We start from the raw sequence: 20,467 nt of genomic DNA on the forward strand, positions 1-20,467 counted from the left end.
AACTTATTGTCCAATACATAGCACTACTCCACACATTCAAAAAGATGCTGCATGAACTTTTTATTATCCTCCAAATTTACCTTTAGTTCAAAAATTTCATCATTTTTATATGCAGGTATTTATATCTCCTCCCCAAAACTTCACTAAGCTAAAAGCTTGAATCAAAATACTTGGTCCTCACACCTAGAAAATTATAATTGTAACACTCGATATATTTTGGTTTCCCATCTAGTCTATTCTTTTTATTTTCATAAAGAATCAGGCACTTAATATGATAAGTATTTGAGAATTACATACAGTCCATTTCTAAAACAGGCTATAAATTTTAATTTGCAGAAAAATTATTTAATTCCAAGAAAGTAAATTACCTTACATAAATATATTAAAACATTAAACTTGCTCAGAGATCTTTCAAATCAAAGATATTCTGCTGTTCAGTTAGTTTTTTAAGTGTTAAGTATTTTCTGTTTAAACAACTAGCTCAGAAGGTTCCTGTTTGTTTTTCAAAGAAAATGCTGCACATATTTTTCACTTTACAGCGTTCAGATACAAAAGCAGTGCTGTCCTCTAGTGGACAGCAAATAAGCTAGGCTAGAACAACCTATTTTGATTAACCTCATATCTAAAATGGCTCGCTCATATACTTTTAATGTTAAGCTCAAATTTAATTTCTTCAAGTTATTTTTAAATTTTTCAATCTACATGCAAGCTCCTTAAATATAATAATATATTTAAAATGTTAAGGGCCTTAAAATGATATTGTAGAATGGCATTCTCTTGATCAAGTATTTTGTACCAGTTAATCAAAATCTTCATATGCTGCTAATGCATGAAACTTATTAATACATACAGGGCCCTTTTGTTAGCAGGGGGAAAACTTCAAGGTTTTGGAATGTTAGGATTTGATTAAGAAATTGAGGAATATCTAGTAGAAACTACTGAATGACTACTTTCATATTTAAAAATTTCAGTTTTCATTTTCTCTAGGAATAAAAACATTTACCTAAGAATAGTGACTAACCAGAAAGACTTCTAGTCCTGGCTGACAAAAGAAATATAAATGGTTAGCCTAGCTGGGCTTTTTTTTTTTTAAAAGCTAGAATTACTTCTATCATAAATCAAGAAAACATTAAGAGTTTACAACTTCTGGCTACAACGAAGGCTGAAGTACTGTGGACATGGATACACTATTCTATTTAAAATTCTGTCTCCTACAGGTAAAGGCTACCAGAGAAACTGTTTTGCCTAGGGTATTTAGCGCTCTAATTAATTCCTACTTGAGAAATTAGGAAGCAAAATCAAGGCTGCATGTCTATTACAAGTTTATTTACTCAGCTACCCATTGCAGCTCTCTAAAAGAGTATAAAAAGATGACTGAGCCTCACAGCTAAGGAACCACAGAAGCAGAACAGTCCACATAACTGCATCAAAGGAGCTACTGCCAGAGGTAGATTTCACTTCATTTGAGCTCTCAGACAGGCCAATTGCTTAGTAAAAAAATCTTAGGAAAGATTTCTGTGTGCACACAGAGCAGAAAAGGTCTTTAAAAAAGTCTTCCTGGATTTATAAGACCTGTTTGTCAGCTACTGAGAACATATGTTTGGATTCAAATGGAATAACTATAAACAATTTCTATTTCTCAGAAGTTTCTAGACTGTGTTTATCCTCAATAGATGGGTGATAGCCCCTCCTGCCTGACGTGCTGGAAGCAGATGCAGTTGTTAGTTATGGTAAACTGATAGGGTCTGATCACCACCTTTCTGCTTGAAAATTCTTCCAAATTTAGTACAAATTGGAAGATGACATAAACAGAGAAATTTTCCAGGTGGGCCCCTTTAAATGGGGTTTTGTTCAATACAAACCTACCTACATACATGCAATCACATACCTTTTCTCCCCACGTTAAGTATGGCTGGATTAAAAAGATGTGGGGACGATAACTGATTACTAAGCACACCATTCTCTGATAATCAAAATTGTCTGTAAACAAAACCCTCTTTCCTTTGAGAATCAGTCTGCCAATATACTACAAATGGGACATGACAGGTTGCAAAATGATAAAAAGGGGTGAATACAACCAGACTGTCAGGCTGATGCATGGGGTGGGAAATAAAGGCTAGTGAAAAACAAGTGTTGATCCTTGGATTTCTGTTTTTTAAGCATTTTATGCAAGTTTCTATATTGGGTCTAATTGCTTTTATGTTCTTCAGGATTTCAATGCTCATCTGCAATGCTTCATTGCAGTATGCTTACTGTCATATTACATGATGTACACAGTATGTTTTTGATTTTGCTAAAGGATAATAATACAAGCCTCCAAAAGACAGGTGGAAGATATTTTACATCTTGTTCTATACTTGCTTATTCACAAAATCACATAGGTCATAGGTACGCTAAGCAATGAAGTACTACACACAGCAAGTTCTGAACAAACTGGCATATCTGTATGGTGCAGTCAAATGTCCTTAAAAATATAGGTCCCAGAAGCAGCACAGTCACTGCATGCAATGCTGTGCTTGAGCTAGTTAGACCTGCCCCGGCAGTGAGCAGAAGTGTTGTTTTGTGCTTCTTGTATAAAAGTCTCCTGGTTTTGGCTGGGATAGAGTTAATTTTCTTCCTAGTAGCTGGTGTAGTGCTGTGTTTTCGATTTAGTACAAGAATTATGTTGAGCGAGCTGTGTGGTGCTCAGTTGCCAGCTGAGGTTAAACCATGACAAAAAGTTAGCTTGTTTGCTGTTAATTCAGGTGTCTACTATGACAACATGCTAAGAAATGAGAATCCTCCCTCTGCAAGTTCTGGTGATCTCTAGAAAGAAGAGATGGCTATTAGAATGAACACTTTCATGATCGTAATGGAGAAGGATATTAAACTCATTATTTCAGAATGTGAAATGGCTGTTCTGAAGCAGATTAAGGCTTCAGTGTTGAAAGAAGCTGAGGTTTGATTTCCTCCAAAACCTCAGATTGTCCCATATTGGTTTGTTGAAATTACAGACTTAACCATCTTAAATTAGAGGACTGAAATTAATGCTGTCATGTGTCTCAGAGTGCTGGTCAATGGTTAAGGCCATCCTGATGAACTGCAGAACAGATATGTAGATGACACCATGCTCACTTTCTAACCCAACTATTTCCTGTTACTCATTGTGGATTCCTTCCAAAATACAACAGTAGCAACAGACTAGTTCAATGGACTATTAGACAAGTTGAGGTTGACTATAATTCATTCTTCATACCCACCCTGATGGGTTCAGACTTTTATCTCACTGACTGATTGGGCAACATGCAAGCAAAGTCTTCAAGAATGAAAAACGTGGAAAAGGTGCTCTACCTTGTATCATTTTGTAGAGCCATGGTCATTGAGGGAAATAATCTACTAGAATACAATGCATCCTGTTTAAGAAATGCTTCAGGAAGTGGAAGGCAGAGAGGTAGGCAGTTCAAGACGGCCTGATTCTCCATTCCATTACACATTATATTCTGACATCAATGGAATCACACAAGCATAAAACAAAGTCAAAGAGTGAAGAAGCAAATCCAGTTTGTGGTCCCAGCTCTGAACGGACTTTTCTGCTGTAAGCTACTGTCAACATATTAAAAGCTTTTGCACCGTATTTTGTAGGTAGTGGAAAGAAATGCTTTCTATGTGTATTTCCATTATTTTCTTTCTAAGCCAATTTACCCTGTAACGACTCTCCTTCACGCAGAGGGCCTTATGTAATAGTAGACAATATTTTGACACTTTCAAGAGGATCATAAGAGCATTCAAGTCTTTCTAAGATTAAAGTCTGCAACTAGCCTTTTCATTCTATCACCATCTGTTGTCTTTACTATATTCAAAGTGAAGAAAATGAAGATAACCTATCCTGGTAGGAGGTTATGGAGCTGAAAATGAATAAAGGAGGAAGAGACCTGAGGAACTTTGAGAATATTCATCTGAGAGGAATAAGCAACACATCTTGAAAGTAACACTAGCATGAAGGGCATCTCTGGATGGATAGGGCTCGTGTTGGTTAAAAAGAAAATTACTGAAAATCTTGAGTTGAATAGTGTCTTCATCTCATCACATTTTCAAATAGAAGAGAACAGCCTAGAATTTATTTTTGAAATATAAAGCAATGAATGTTATTGCCCAAGTAGAGCAGGGAGCTGAAGTGATGGTCTATAGAAGAATCAACTTTGAGGGAATAAATGTCCTCAATTCTGCATCCTCTTATCTTGAAGATGGAAAAATTCCTGGTAGACTTTCCCCACTGACAACAAACAGCAGGCATACTTCAGTTGAAAAGTCCTTGGTCCCTCAATGTAGTTATTCAGACTGATCTAATTCCCTGCAGGAACAAATACTTTTCTTTCAACATCTTTGTCTTTAGATATTCAAATGGTGCCCACGGATGTGGTCTGAATCACAAGACAGAAGCTTGGTGCCTTAGCTGATTCTTTTTGAAATAACTTTGTCAACCTCTATGCGCTCATCAACCCACTTCCAATCTGTCATTTCTTAAAATACTTTTAACAAACAACAGTTCTCAGAACACTGAAAGAGCTATGTATATTGCAACAATTATCCTAATCACTCTTGTGAAATAATATTTTAAGAAAAAGAACACTTTTTTCCCCTGAAGTTTTCATATTTAAGGAGACATTATATTTCCTGCTCAAAAAAAAAAATCCCTTTGAAATGCATTTCACATTCTTTTTTTTAGCAGAAGCCTTTAAAATTGAAATAATGTTTCCCCTTGATAACAAAAGCAAGAGAGATCAATACATAAAAAAGTTAAATCCTATTAAGAACATGAAAATGCACCGTATGCAGCCTTACAAGGCCCAGTAATCTAATAGCCTGTATAAACTCATTTGAAGAGCAGGTAACTAGACTTAAGGAAGTAAAATACTACAGCAAATTTATTTTGCAAATATATGACTATAAATCCGCACCTTTGTGTTCTGATATATATATTGGCTATTGAGTTCAAAATTTTTGCAGCTATCACTTCAAATAAAACAGGTCAGAAAAGAGTTTAAAATAGAATCAACTGTATTATCTGGCATTTTGTTCTACACTCGGTTAACAGTTAAATTACTACATTTCAAGTAAACATAAAAATTCAGTAGCCATATGGTAAAGAGAGAAAAAAACGCATGTAAGAAAGTGTTGCTATACTGTGATAGGAACTGATATATACCTGATGTATTTGACAGCTTTACATTTATTTCATTTTTCATTGGTGACTGCATGCTATTCTGTTGATATTTGTTTCAAGTTATTTATTTTCAAATCTTCATTATATTTGCTCTAAGTATTTTTACTTGGTGCAAAAATACAATCCTAAATAGGGTTATCAATTTAAGGAGCCACCAGCATGACAACATCTTCGTCATGAGTGCAAATATGTTTAGACTGAAAAAGAAACAAGAAACACGCACCTGTTCACGTCCATTAGATACACTCATATTAAACTATAAAATTTCATTTTGAAAGAGTATATTGCATTACCAGGCAATACAAATTTCTTGGCATTAGCCGTCATTAAGTAGTAATACTCAAGTTGGCGATGACCAACTAAGAGGTTAATATAATTCATGCTGCAAAGTGCAGAACGTCAGTTTAAAAATAGTACTTTTTTTCCTGTGTAAAAGGGTATGTACTAAGCACTTCCAAGAAGTGAACTCAAGTAGTCCTCACAGAATAGCATGATGAGCTGAAACAAGTTCTTGTATAATTTTTTTCCCAAAATACCACTTGCAATAAAACAAACAAGACAAATGACAATACTATAGAAAAAGAAAAAAATTCACTTTTAACATATTTTTACTGAATCTGTAACTGCTTTGTCAAGGTAAAAGGTGACTGTTTGTTTTATCATCCTGAAATGGTGTACGTGTCACATAAATAAAACACGGCACATGGCTTGCATCCATGAGATTTTGCAAGACGAGGCTCCATTTTTGTTTACTCTCATGGCAGAGTTGATTTAATCCAAACATATGTATACATTTTTTATACATATATAAAAAATTAAGTATTTTAGTAATTTGTTTCAGAGTTTTGAAGGTATTCATTATCTAATCTCTATCGCAAATACTCATTCATCTAAATCTAGGATTTATTTTAATGCTAATGTTGTGCTATTTAAAAGATGAACAGGTTCATCACAGTATCAATTAGTCAATGTTCCCATTCCTGTTCTCAGTAAAAACTAGGTGCAATTATGCCTACATAGTATCTGTGAACTCCAGTTACTTATGGTGAAGCAAATGAAGGGCTATTTTCTAAATGCTTATCATTGCTGGGCATTGCTGGTAGGCCATTTAAGTTGTTATAAACAATTTTTTTTGTCTGATGAATGTTATAAATGCAAACTATTTTGTAACTACTGTGGCAGACTGAACACATTCTATTTTGAATCAAAAAAAGAAAGGAAGATTTCAGGATGCTCTAAAGCACGCTGAATACTTCAGCCCGACGAGAACATGCCTTCAACCACTGTCTCTGACAGGAAGTACATCTTTAATTTATTTACTGTTGGTCATAGACTCTGTTTTGTCAAAAAAAAAAAAAAAAAAAAAGAGCAAGAGAAAGCAAGATCAAATTAGAAAGTTATCTACAATCAGGAAACCCGTGGCTGAGCTAGGAACTAAGCTATTATTTTAGGGACCCTTTTCGAGACTCACTCACAAAACAATCCATCCCTACGCGATAAGTCTCATGCGATGGCTAGGGTAAAGATGGAGAACACCTGTATACAGCAGACACTTCAGTCTCTCTTGATTGACACTCTCACCTAGTCTTTGAATTGATGTTGAGAATGCAGGCTGTATAGATCCCTCAGGGATGCAACAAATGAGGACTCTCATGGAGGAGCAGGTGTCAATAGTGACAATCATTTCAGTGCAATCGCACTAGCTGTACCATGTTTTTATGTTGAAACAGAATTTTATCATTGACCGTATCAAATACATAGGAAAATCCAGCTGGGTTAATGTCAATGCAATGCAATACAAATGCCCAGCGATGCAAAAAAGACTAAATCCAGCAAAGAGAAATATCAGGTTATTAGTCCTGTGTAGGCTACAAGATTCTCACCATTCCAAACAGCCATCTCGGTCAGCAAAATTTCAAAGAAAAAACATAGTTCTTTGCTTTAAAAGAAGGTATTTTGCTCTTATTGAAATTGCAAAATTCAGGGGGCTAAGGAGGTAATTCACACTCTGCAACAGTTTTAGTAGATGCTAGGAGAGATGTATGCATTTTCTTATTCCAAGACCAGGTTAACAGCTTCCAATTACGTCTTGCTGTTGTTATTTGTGTCCACTCAGTTTCCCACACATGGCAATTTTCCTGCTTGTTCCTGTCACATGTGAGAAGCCATACAGATTCACAAGACTAAATATTTGTGTCCACTCAGTTTCCCACACATGGCAATTTTCCTGCTTGTTCCTGTCACATGTGAGAAGCCATACAGATTCACAAGACTAAATATTTTGCGTCAATCACATTAAAAGCTGTCATTAACCAACAATCATATCAATTCCACTGACATTCTGTACCACAGCTTTTGGATGAAATGGATTGATCTACAAGTAACATCTGGAATTTAGACAGGGCCAATGACTTTCTTGGCTGATCACTGTCTTTCCTTGCATACATATAGGAAGGACAAGGAAATGTTCAATTTAATGTTCAACCTGCATTTAAAAAGATGTTCATCCAACTGAAAAAAAAAATCGGGTTCTAGGTTTAAGTAGCTAGATATCATAGGTCAAAAATTAATGTGGGAAAAACAAGCTGCTTCTCACAGATGATAAACCTGAATAAGGCTACTTACTTTTGGAAACAGAAACAAAAGTAAAAAAACATATAGATGCTCTTGAAAGTACTGTGCTTTAAAAGGCTACTTTTTCCCTTTGAAACAAAATCAGGAAAGGACAACTCCCCCTAACTGTGTACAGTAAAGTCTAGATATTTGATTATTCTATATACATTCAAATAAAGAGCTGAGGAGTACTTAGGCTCAAGTTAATATCTGCTTAGGATTTTATGTTACAATATAATTGGGTACCTTACCCGTTAAAGGTATGAATAATAAAATTTTCCCTAATATTATCAAATGTTGACAGAGTTTGAACTAATGAGTTCATATTAAAAGATGGTTCCACTATGAATGACTTGTAATCTTACCTGTGTATGTTATCTTGACCAGAAGGGACTACACCCAGGTTTGCTGCCTTCACTACCCTCTCAATTATTACAAGTCTAGTAGAGTTCTGCGGAGCAACAGCTATTGTAGCAGATGTCTCATTCATTCCTGTCAGCATCCCTGAAACATTACGTATTTCATTATGAATACTTTAAGATTTGCTTGCTTATTAAGCATAAAACCAAAATAAGAGACTTCTAACAAAAAACCACATTTGCATTAAAAGTTAAATCATTCATTGAGAAAACAATTTTATAAGAAATTACATAATTACATTAGTTTAATGTATTACTTGCAATGCCCTATTATTAGAAACAAATTACTAATAACTGAACAATGATGTGTGTGATACTAATGCAATTGTAAAACCAAGGTGGTTCTTTTTCACAAAAAACATAACTTAGAAGAAGAATGTAAACACAGAAATGAAATATTAAGTAAGACTGATGTGGAAAAGTCCAGCTTAAGTAAGACCATATATGAAGACACCTTCTAATCTTTCAATCATAAAACCACTGAACTTAATTATAATTTCATACCCAATTGCTAAAAATAATCTTGAAATTCAGATAGTCATGAAGACAAAAGTCATCACATTAGAAACTGGGAAATTCAGTTAGTAGCCATCTCTCTAAAATGTCATGATAAAGTATTTGATTAAAATAATTTGAATATCACTACGAAATGGAACAGAAATGTCAAGATTATATCCAAACATATGACAAAAAAGTAACGAAGGAAATGTTGTTCAAGGACATTTTAACAAAAACCCCCACTTTTATCTTCTATCAACATCCACTGTTTAGAAGAATGATTTGCCGGACACTCGTGTTGATTAAAACCCAGCAGTAACTACAACTTAACATTGTGTGTGTCTTTTTACACTATGTACAGAAGCTGAAAATGCAGACAAACAATGGAGCACAGTACTTTAGGCAGAAATATGAAGCATCTAAAATCCACGATAACATTAACGATGAAAACAATGCAAAAGTCTCAAAAGGCTAATATTTTAGGGCTGCACATACAGTTCTGACCCAGAGCAAATGGCACTAAGATGCTTAATAGAGCAATTAAAAAAATAAATCCAACATTTTAATGCACTAGAATGTGCATTAGCTGCTGTCACAAAGTAAGAAATAAAGTAAAAATGGAACAGCTCATAAGTAACAGGATATTTTTGAACATGACCTGCTCTTGAAGAGAGCAAAAATAAGCATACAACTTATATAAAGATCAGCTTTATCTTAGGAATAGAACATTCTGTTTCAAATTGTTTAACTTCACTATTAGACAAAAGCTTTAAAAACTACATAGGCAGACTAAGACTGCTTTTAAGCAGAGCACAGGGACTGACATAACACTGCTGAGAGATGTGTGTACTCATTTAGGATTTAAACCTTCTCCATTAAGCTCTATTGAAGAGCAAATGCTGAATAAATGAATGCAACTATGTTTATGTTAAAAGCCTGTTTCCCGCAACATGTAATTAAAGGAAATGTTGTACAAAGCCAGTACTTTTGTCAAGCTCCTGTAAATGGAAAGATGGATAGCACTCAGAGAAGTGAATGCATTGCTTCATATTTAACCTTAACACTCTTGTCATTAATGGTTTGTCTAACTTGTTCTATAAAAGACAAGGTACTGCTCCATTGAAGTAAAATTAAAAAAATCAACTAAACCATGCTTTTCAGAACAGAAGATTCATTATCGTCAACTAATGTATTGGCATAAAGCAAAGTAACATCCTATCAAGTAAGGCACACATTCAATCTGCCTTTTCACCCCCCTTTATTTTTAACTCATGCTGTTTTATTGTTATAGGCAATTTGTACCACTCAGCATGACAGTGTAAACTGAATCAAGATTAATTTACATGCAAAAGAACACTTAGGAGAGCAGCATGGTAAGCAAATGTATTGTCTCGATTGCTGAGGTGGAAAAGAACCTGGAAAGAAAAAAGGGTGCTCTAATTAAGGGGCATCAAATATGATTGCTTGTGGTAGTCAAGGGCCAGAAAATAGTAAATGTCCAACCATTTAAAGAATTAGCATCTTGCTTGTTAGGAAGACAAGTTGGATATATAAATCTTAATAAAATTAGGTAAACAATTTTTTACTTAACCAAGGTGTTTGTTTTTTGTTTGGTTGGTTTTTTTAGATGTGAATCAGGTATACACTTTTTTAAAATTGACAAAATTATTTTAAAACATGTCCGTGGCGGGGGGGGTGGAAATAGCCTTTATACTTAAAGTAGTTTTAACTGGCTATTTTAAAAACACCTTCATAAAAATTCTGATTAATACCCAGCTGTAACAAACGCATGCCACCTTTAATATTGCCTGAAACATGAGAATCTAAGAAAACTCTAGTCAGAGCACAGAGCAGCAATTAATCTGGGTTAACTAACTGATACAATGAAATAACTGTACACATTTTTAATAATAAAAGGAAATGAAATTGGAAAAATTACACTGGTAGGTAACAAGGTATGTTAGCTACCAGACTAGTCCTATTCTGAACTAAGGCAAGGGGAGTTTTGCTACTGATTTTTAAAAACAGCAGACAAGTAAAAATTTGGATACAGAGATCCCAAGAGTACATGTCTCACTCATGCAGAATTCCTGCTACTACTTTTCACGGGGACGTGATGTAAAACAGGGTATAAAATCCTGAGGCCTGAAGATCAGTAAAAATATTTAACCAGAACGGTAAAGAATAGTTTGGCAATACCATTTTTATCCACTGCTTCAAAATTGTCAATCACAACGTCAACCACCAACTCAGCTGCTGCTCTGGGGAATTACCTCACTGGAGGATTCCCCAGCTCAGGAGGGAAGGGAAGGGAAGACGGTGTAGCAAGGCTAAGTGTATCATGCGCAGCATGTGGATAAATCCAGCTTTCAAGGTTCTGCTGCTACCACTAGATAACCTTCACAGCCATGAATATTCAATAACCTGTCTGTTTCCCTCTCCTTATACCATCAGGAAGAAAATGGACATATACAAATGTAACAGACAATGCAAAACAGCAGAGTGTAATTGAGTAAAAATGTGTAGCAATGAATTGTCTTCTACATAGCAGTATAATACCAGCTATTTCCTCTTTAGTATTCTTATTAGGTTACACATGCAATTTAGATGTAAAAAATCCTTAAAACCCATACATATTCTCATTCTCCCCAACATAATCTTGCTTTTCTAATATTCTCCTCACTCCTCCACTATTTTTTACCTATTTGTTTTGGTTGCAAATAAAATAAGACATCTCCAGGTACAAGACTTGAAACATCATAAGTCCAAAAATGAAAAAAAAAAAAAAAAAAAAAAAAAAGCATGACAAGTGAAAAACAAGTTATATAAATCAGATTCATTTGGAGAATACAGACAAATAAAAAATAATCACAAAATAGAATAATATATACCAACTTCTAAATTGCCCTGCATTTATTATTGTAATTTGGATTTTTCATTTAGCAAGATCACATAGTAATTCTCCCCAAATGCTAGCTGCTCCTAGATCTTTGTAATAAATACTTATGCAAAATTTAGAACTGAGACCTCTATTACCACGAATATTCTGAAACAGCTGATATCTATACGAAAAAAGATGCAATAGAAAAAGGTTTTTAAACCTGTGGCAAATTTGCCAGCATCAAGTCCTGCATCAAAGAATGAATTCAGGAAGACAGAGAGAGCAATACAGAAATGCCAAGAGACCTTCATGGATTTACAAATACTTCATATAAACAAATTTTCAAATAGCTTTATTCAGAGTAGCCTTTCTGCTCTATTAAACATAGCAAACAGCTGCCAGATTTATTCAGACAAATAATCAACAACCATAGAAGTAAAATGGCAGAAGAAAAAGGAATTTTGGCAACAACTCCACAGAGGACCACAGCTATTCTCCAAGTACACTTCTTCTATGTGCTCGTGGTTCTGTATGGCCAGTCAGGAGGAAAAAAAGCCCTCAGTCACAGTAAAACATACAAAAACTCTATCAAAATATCACAAAGCAAGCAAATATAAAAACAGGGGGGTGGGGTGGGGGGAGAAGCACAGTAACCTGCTTTCCTTTCACTACAACCTCAGCTAAAATTTTTAGAAGGGAACAGTTTAAAATAAATGTGCCACAGCCTCGTTCAATCACTCACCTTGGTTTGCTGAGCAGGTATAAAGCAGGGAGGCAGGCTTTAGCCAGCAAAGGGTAAGAATAGCAAGTAAGTATCAATTGGTTAAGAAAACAAAGCACAATCCTAACTTTTCACTGCAGCCATAAGCTTAACTGAAAATGCTCTAGGCAATATTTGAACTACTTTCTTAATCATTCAAAAATACAAAAGCAAGACATGCTCAAAAGCAATAATTAATAATACATAGCATTACTCATTGGCGTTTTGACTGCTTGATGGATATACTGAGTTTCTGAGCCTTACACAGCAATGAGACAGGATCCCATGGGTATATTCTCATCTCAGTGTGAAGAGATTTACACATGTAAATCCCTATACTTTGAGATATATGAGTAAACACTATTACATTTGAATGCATCCAAAATGTAATCATTTATATTTTAAAATATCCAAGAATCATATCGAAATTAAGGGTAGCAGTATGGACTGTTCCATTTAACACACCATCAAAGCTAAGTACAATTCTCTCTAATTATTTTGTATAAAATATTCAAGTCACTAAAAGCTCTTATGGAGGTTTGTGTTTGGACTAGCATCAGAAACTTACATTCTTTAAAGACACAACATTAGAAGAATGCAGAAGTATATAAAAGATGTCACCTTTCTAAAACAGTATTCCAACAAGAATATTTTTTTTTCATATGAAGTGTTTGAAAGGAAGATTAAAATAATCTTCAAAGTAGCTGAGAAACAGGTACACTAACAGTATTTAAAAGTAGCCTTGAAATAAAGACTAGTAAAGACAGACACCGTATCAATATATATTTGGTTTATTTCTTTGAGCTGGGGTTCCAACTTTCTGCTTTATGCTAGTAGGAAAGACATTCACACTTCGTGATAGGAAGCCAAAACTCTCTGAGCCAAAAGACTGTTTCAGGGTAAAGGGTGGGCTTTGTGCTTTTAAAGGCACACTGAAAAGCTGTCAAATACCACTGCACATCCTTTTTAAGATATTTTTAAATTAAATCATTAGCATCAGACTGAATACTAACGGAGACTAACACAAACAGCTACACTGGAAGCACTTGCTGTACGCTTGGAAATTGAAAGGCACACAGCTCTCTTCTCATCCAAATACATTTATTGAAGCTGCTGAAATATTTCTCACCTTGCTCCTTCTTAAAGTCTTTCTCTGACATAGTGACAGGCAAAAGCAGTTCTCCAACAGGCGGTTGAATGTTAACATTGAAACGATCATCCTTTGTGCTGGGAAAAGAGAAATTACAGAGGATCAACCACGTGCTTCAACACAGATTAATATATACATATCAGCTCCAAATTTACTATGGAATCTATAAAACAGTGTAAGAACTACCTGCATGATTTCTACCTTGTTAATCCAAAAGCCTGCTAATTTCTTACATCAGTAAAGCTGACTGTTTTCTCCAGTACAAATGTAGTATTAATATAGTATGCATGCTCCTGTATTTCTGAAAATGTAACTTTTACTCATATTAATGTTTATTTGTAATCTATAAGGTATCACACTCAAACTAAATGCTTGCAAAGGACAAATCATTATGCATTTTACAACTCCTGTAAAAGAACTGTTATTCACAAATTCTGTCATCAGCAACAGCTGTACCAGAAATAGGGCTAAACCTAGGAAAGGTATAATTTCAGACAAAAATATTATTGTCTGAAAAACCCCAAACAAACCAAACAATAAATTTGGGAGTAAAAAAAGAAATATCTTTGATCACTTCAATTTCACAACATTTTGTATATTTAAACAAAGCCACACAGCATATAGGTTGATGTAAAAGCACACTGGAAAAATCACAGTTTGAGGCAGTTTTTGTCATGGCAGAGTGTTAAAAAAATTACTATCAGTAGTAGCATACTACTATCAAATGCTATAGATTCCTCCTTAAGAAATAAATACCATACAGTGTACTTGCTCTCCCTATCCATTCAATTCTCTGAGTTTCCAACTATCTTGTCTTGGAGTTCTCCAAGTCTACAGAAACTCAAGATACATTCACTCTGCTGTGTGATTGACTAACTATACTGTAAAGGATTCGGCTAGCAATTCAGGATCAGTACATCCAGTCAGAATCTTTGTTAATGCTTTGAGGCATGAGAAATTTTTAGAAAAGAACACTTTTTTTTTCCTGATGTACCAAATAGTCAATACATATTGATTGCTGATATGCCTCAGATATCCTACTTAAATATAATGATACAATCATTAGAATGGACAATGTATTTCATCAATTAATATCCATGATATTTAAGTTAACCTCAAACATGTTACTGATTTTTTTACAACTCTGCAACTTCAAAATTCTGAAATAAGATAGACTGACAGAAAAAGCAGCACTAGATCAATAATATAGAAAACATATGTCTCCCTCCTAAAGATGCAAAATAAGCCACCTGAAAACAGGAAAGCATTTTATGGTCCTATTACTTAAAATTTTAATACCTACTGTAATTACCCATTTCACAAGCAAATGCTTAGGAACTAGTACATTATTACTTTCTGACTTGTGAAGTGTTATAATTATGCTTATGGATGCAATCTCAAGTATGGGCTTTTCAAATAAAATTCAGCATTAATGCTAACTTTGTTGAAAATTATTACTTAGTAAACATAGAGTGAAACAATACCTTCAAACCTGGCTAGTATTTCCTTTACAAAGAATCATTTATGAAGTGCTGCTTTTAAAAATTTGCTAACAAATTCTCACTTTTTTTCCCCCTATATACTTCAAATACCATCCATCTCTCAAGTCACCAGCATACTAAAAGAGCAGGGATTGGTTGACTAGCTGGCCTGATCAAGTGCACTGTAAAATAAGAAAGTAATATTTTTTCTTTAATTTTTCCTTTGAAAACTGATCAAGAACTCCATCAGCTTAAGAGCTGAAGGAAGGGTCTTTAATCAACTGCCTCATAACTTTTTGCTGTTTATATATACTCCTTGGACTACATAACTAAAACTTTTAACAGTACCTTCATTGGTATTATTCAACTGATTGTTCAACCAATGTTATCTTTCATATTTAAGCAAGATTTGCACTACATAATTCAGCATGAAATAAACAGTTTTGTGTACAACGATTCATGTCCTACATTGACTGGACATGCCATTTGTACATAAACTTGACTTATAACATCAATGACTAAATTGCTTTGAAATGCTTATAACAATCTTTTCACAAGAAGAAGGAATAAAAGTACGAACATAGCTTGGGTATGCTCGTACCCACATGGCTGTAACTGCTCAGGAGGACCACTCAACACTTCTGCTGTTAACAAACATTCCACTTCCCTTTCCTCCAGTGATTAAAAGGCTAATAGATATTCTTTGATAAACCATGAACTCTTCATAGTCTGCAAGCAGAAATTCTGATTGCTAGTTGTTCTTCAAAACCACTTTGCTCTTAATTTCACTTTAGCCAGCATCTGGTTTACTTTGCATTACTTTTAATTTCAGCGTACTTCAGTAAATTTATTTGTCAGCCAGAGAAAATCATCCTCCCTTTTATCATTCTCTTTATCACACACTTTACAGGCTAAATACACAGCTTTTGTTTATTGATCTGCATGTCTTTATATTAGAGATCTAGTAATATCTAATTTAACAAAAGTAATTTCATACTTCCATAGAACAATTCAGGTCGGAAGGGGCATCTGAAATCACCTGGTCCTACCTCCTGCTCAGCCCAGGGTCACCGTAGTTCACATTGCTCAGGGCCTTGTCCATTTGAGCTCTGAGTATCTCCAAAGATGGAGATTTCATCAGCTATCTAATGGATAAGTTTAATAATAAAACTGAGTCTTGCAGTACAACTACATAATTTCCCCCACTACCTAGTAAACTAAATTCCAGTGTATTTAACTTATTTATTTATACTTTGAATACTATAATTAGTATAAACAATGTTTAAACAAAAACTGCAGAAGTGGTTTGAAGCTTGAACGTTAACATTTAAGAATCTGGCAGACAACTGGTTCAAGCTGGACTGAAACATCTCTCAGGTGGTGCTGCTCTAACTTCCTGGAAGATCAAGCTGAAGAAGCTTATCAGAAAAAAAGCAAAGTTTCTCAAGCCAACAAAACGTAACTGGTTTTAGATTTCAAAAATTTAAGATTGAGTTTTCTGGTGTTAGCAAGTGCAATTGATAAGTTACATCCTTAGTGGAACATGTATGCTTAATGAGAAGTCTGCAGAAGGAAGCTCTAAAACTATCAAACAAATAGGGATGTCCAAGAACAGTACCTCACCACTAGTTCACAAAATCTGTTTTGTATTTAATTGTGAACTTAGGGGGAATATTCTTCTTGCTATTTATATTATCCTTTTTTGTTTCACTCCTAGTAGCTGCTTGACCCAGAATACAACTATACAAAACCAGCCCACTATTTTTATCTTGTATTCAAAAAACTCTCCACAGATGATTAAAAAAAAAAAGAATGGAAGAGGAAGAGCAACACACTAAGTTCCTGCAAAACACGGACTGGAGAAGTCTAGGAGACTTTGCTCATAGTCTTGCTGAAAAAAGGAAAAGATGGCATCCTGCTTTTATAAGAAAAAAGGCCAGAGCAATAAAAGAAATGAGATTAGTTGTTCATGCCCAGCCTTGCTTTTTCCAGGTCAGTTATCTATCTCGATATAATTCCTTTCTGGAACTGGGCCAACTGACTACTTTGGAGTAATGAAGTAGAGTACCAGATTGCTTGTCTTAATATCCAACATCTGTAAACAACTTAGTGATCTGCTGACAAAGCACTAGGGAAGGAAACAGCAAGAAACAAGTGAAAATGCAAGTGACAGTGATGTGAAGACAGTCCTGCATCTCTGACATTAGCTTTCCATAACATATTCTACTACATAATTTTGATCAGATGCTTTTGTGCAAGCATCTACACCTGAATGCATGCTTGCACTCAACACTGATTCTCTTCATTTACTCCTCTTTGCAGGTAGAAGTTCTGCTTGGGAAGATTCCTACACCAACGCAGAGTGAGGTAAGAGAATTTCATGCTGCAAAAAATATCTTCCTTGGAAAACAAAATTTAGAGCAAAAGCTTTTACAATAAGGTGGAACATGCAGACAGCAGATTGAACATGGTTTTTAAATCTCATTCATGGAATTTACTTCATTTAAGAAAATGCTAGATTGTTCCTGCTACACCAACCTCTTCTGGAGTAATCAGCAAAATGCTCTCTTTGTACAGTCCAGGGCAGATGAGGTGAACAGACAGCTTTCTTTTCCATCAGCATAACAACAGAAGTGTATGTACATGGTCCCAGCTCTTCTAATAACACTGGGACATAGGAAATGCCAGTATAAGGTAAGCAGCCTATGCTCATAAAAACCTCTGTCACATGTCACACTATTTTCCCATGATCTCATTATTCTGAGCAAGAATGGAAGGCATAGAAGTTGTTGCTTTCATTCCATTTCTCTTTCTTCTTGGGAGCTGATTGTACTCTTTGCACTTAAACCTTGAGAAACCTCGGGGAAGAGATGCATGGCATGGACATGTTCCCTATGCCAAGTTGTTTCAAAGAGAGCTATACAACATCCTGCATACTTTTCAGAAGAATGGGGAGAAGAAACCAGGTTCTCTGTAAATTAATTTTATCTTCAAAGCTGTGGTACCTTCATGGCTTTGGGAACAGCTAAGAGAATTTGGAAAGAGGTGATGAAAAGAATAGGGAAGAAAAGGTAAGGACAAATCTTCCTTCTCCAGCTCTCAGTGTTGTACAGAGGACATCTCCCCTTCACCTTTAGTCACTCACCAGACACCTGCAAGAAGCTGGAGATTTGCCTACTGGGTTTTACAAATGCAGACAGGAATCCGAAATGCTAAATACATGTACACTAAATAGGATAAGGGCATGTATATGCTGTAACCTTCTGTCTCTGTAACCTTCCTCGCCTTTCTTCTCTAGGGATTCAAATGTCTTCGTTCCAAGGATCCAAGGCCAAATTCTGACATGGCAAAGCTCCCAAATCTTTGTTCAGACATCGAAGAAAACTGGTAAGCTGTGAGAAAGACCTGAGAATATCTGAAAAGTAGAGACGTGCAAGATAATAAAGATAAAATAAGAGACAGTGACGGCATTGTTAAGATGGTGATTACTAGGAGCTCAAGGATTCAAGAGAAAACACACCCATGTGGAAATATATAAAATCTGACAAGGAAAAAAAAAATAAAATTCCACAGTCAGTGGAGCACTGCAGTCAGTCTGTAACATCAACGATCCGTTCCAACCTTTCCTCTGCTCACTGATGCCCACGTGCCTAGCAAAGACTGAGGTCTCTCACTGGGATGGTGAATATACTAATGCTTAAGTAAGATTCAACAAGCTACCAGACTACCTTGCATGTGAGATACACAACTTAGAAGTATAAAGCGATTTGTTATTGGCTATATCCTGCTTGCAGAATCTGAACAAAGTAACCCAAAAAGAAAAAACAGTACCGCTCACAGAAGTCTTTTAAAAGACTAAGTTCCTCCATTTACTCCTCTTTAACTTTCTGCTTGAGAGGCATTATTGTGCAGAACACCAGTGTGGCTGAAGTAGTGCGCCTCTGCAAGGAGATGGCACAAGAAAAATAGCAATGAAGAGATGTTCTCCTTATGAGTACATAGTGTGAGCATCCTAATACACATTCTAAATAAATGCATTAGGCACAGTTTTCAAGTTAAGGCGTTTCACCTCTTTTTAATTAGATGTGTGATCTTGGTAAGCTTTGCCTAATAAAATGGTATTTATGAGGGAGGTCTTTCAAAGCTCAGCCCTTTGAACCTCTCTCTATAATGCAGTTTCTCCTCCACTGTCCTTGATTTATACAACAAATTCAGAAAGATCTAAATATTTTATTACTCATGTTAGTTTTTTTCTTTATACAGTTTTTATTTATTGAATCACTAGTACAACAGCACATCCCCAAGCAGAAAGGTAGTGTTTGCTATGCAAAACACACAGTCCATGATTGGCATCTAAGACCAATTGATCTACCCATTACCACTATCACCCTACCCCCACAAGCTTTACTACAAAGCTATTGATTTAAACACTGCTGATCGGTTTCCATTTTCTGATTTTGGGCAGGCCAATTAAGAAAGTGAGTAATTGTGATTACACTGCTTCAGGATCAATTACATTTGATGCAAGACAAAGTGCTCCTCTTAGAACAACGTAAAGAAAATTATTATGATCAGGAACACTTCACTGCTGAACACCCTTCTAACAAAAATGCAAAATAATTAACAATGTCTTTCATAAAGATATGTTACCAGGAAATACAAGAATATCGACATCTTTGTGTGCACAGTATTTCAACTACATTTTGACAAACTTCTACAAGTCATTCTTCCTTTTGGATAAAAGCTTTTTAAGAAGTATGACAAGTTAAAAAGGCTGCAACTGAGTTCTCTGAGTCATCACCCCCAAAACATCAGACTGCACAATTTCTTCAATGATCTTGAACATCAGTATGATTTTGAACAATACATGTTTTAACAGTAAAATAGCAAATTTAATGCAAAGAACATTTTACCTATTTTTACACTATTTTCTAAGAACTAGTGTCAAAGAGACAAGGCCTTTTCAATTAGCAAAGGAACAGAGTAAGCAATTCCTATTCTTAATTTAATTTTAAACTTAGCTTGAGCTTTGTCATTGGACTCACATTGTCCAAATCATTAAAATGAATACACCGCTGAGGTCTGAGGCAAATCTATTTACAGTGATGTTACTCATAGTCTGGTCAGTGTTCAGGAATATTGATCTGTGTTGTTTGTCTAATAGGAAAATAATAAACAATTACTAGGCAATGTTGGAGAAAGTAATCAGTTTTTATATATCACTAATACAGCAGACCTCCCAAAACATAAAGGTGATGATCTGCATAAAATCAATGTGTTATGCTACATTGCTTATCCTCATCACTGCTAAGATTCTTAGCAATAAATGGTATAAGTTTGGAACCAAATCATTAGCATACTGAAAATATGCACCTGAAAGAAAAGTATCTGCTCTATTTAAAAAAGAATGTTCCTGCTTGATAAAATGAGCATATTTTATTTAAAAAAAAACCCAAAATATA

General features: G+C 35.1%; 1 protein-coding gene across 1 annotated transcript in view; it reads right to left on the reverse strand.

The window, feature by feature from the left end:
* AP3B1 (adaptor-related protein complex 3, beta 1 subunit) overlaps positions 1-20,467 on the reverse strand; it is a 164,816-nt gene that overhangs the window by 5,695 nt on the left and 138,654 nt on the right. Inside the window, exons 25-26 of the mRNA XM_009327253.1 lie at positions 13,504-13,601; positions 8,182-8,320 (exon numbers count right to left, since the gene is read on the reverse strand). Of these exons, the coding sequence (XP_009325528.1) occupies positions 8,182-8,320; positions 13,504-13,601 (237 nt within the window). The remainder of the gene's footprint in view (positions 1-8,181; positions 8,321-13,503; positions 13,602-20,467) is intronic.

Source organism: Pygoscelis adeliae, unplaced genomic scaffold (genome assembly GCF_000699105.1).
Source record: "Pygoscelis adeliae isolate BGI_AS28 unplaced genomic scaffold, ASM69910v1 Scaffold26, whole genome shotgun sequence".
In the NCBI taxonomy this organism is placed as follows: Eukaryota; Metazoa; Chordata; class Aves; order Sphenisciformes; family Spheniscidae; genus Pygoscelis; species Pygoscelis adeliae.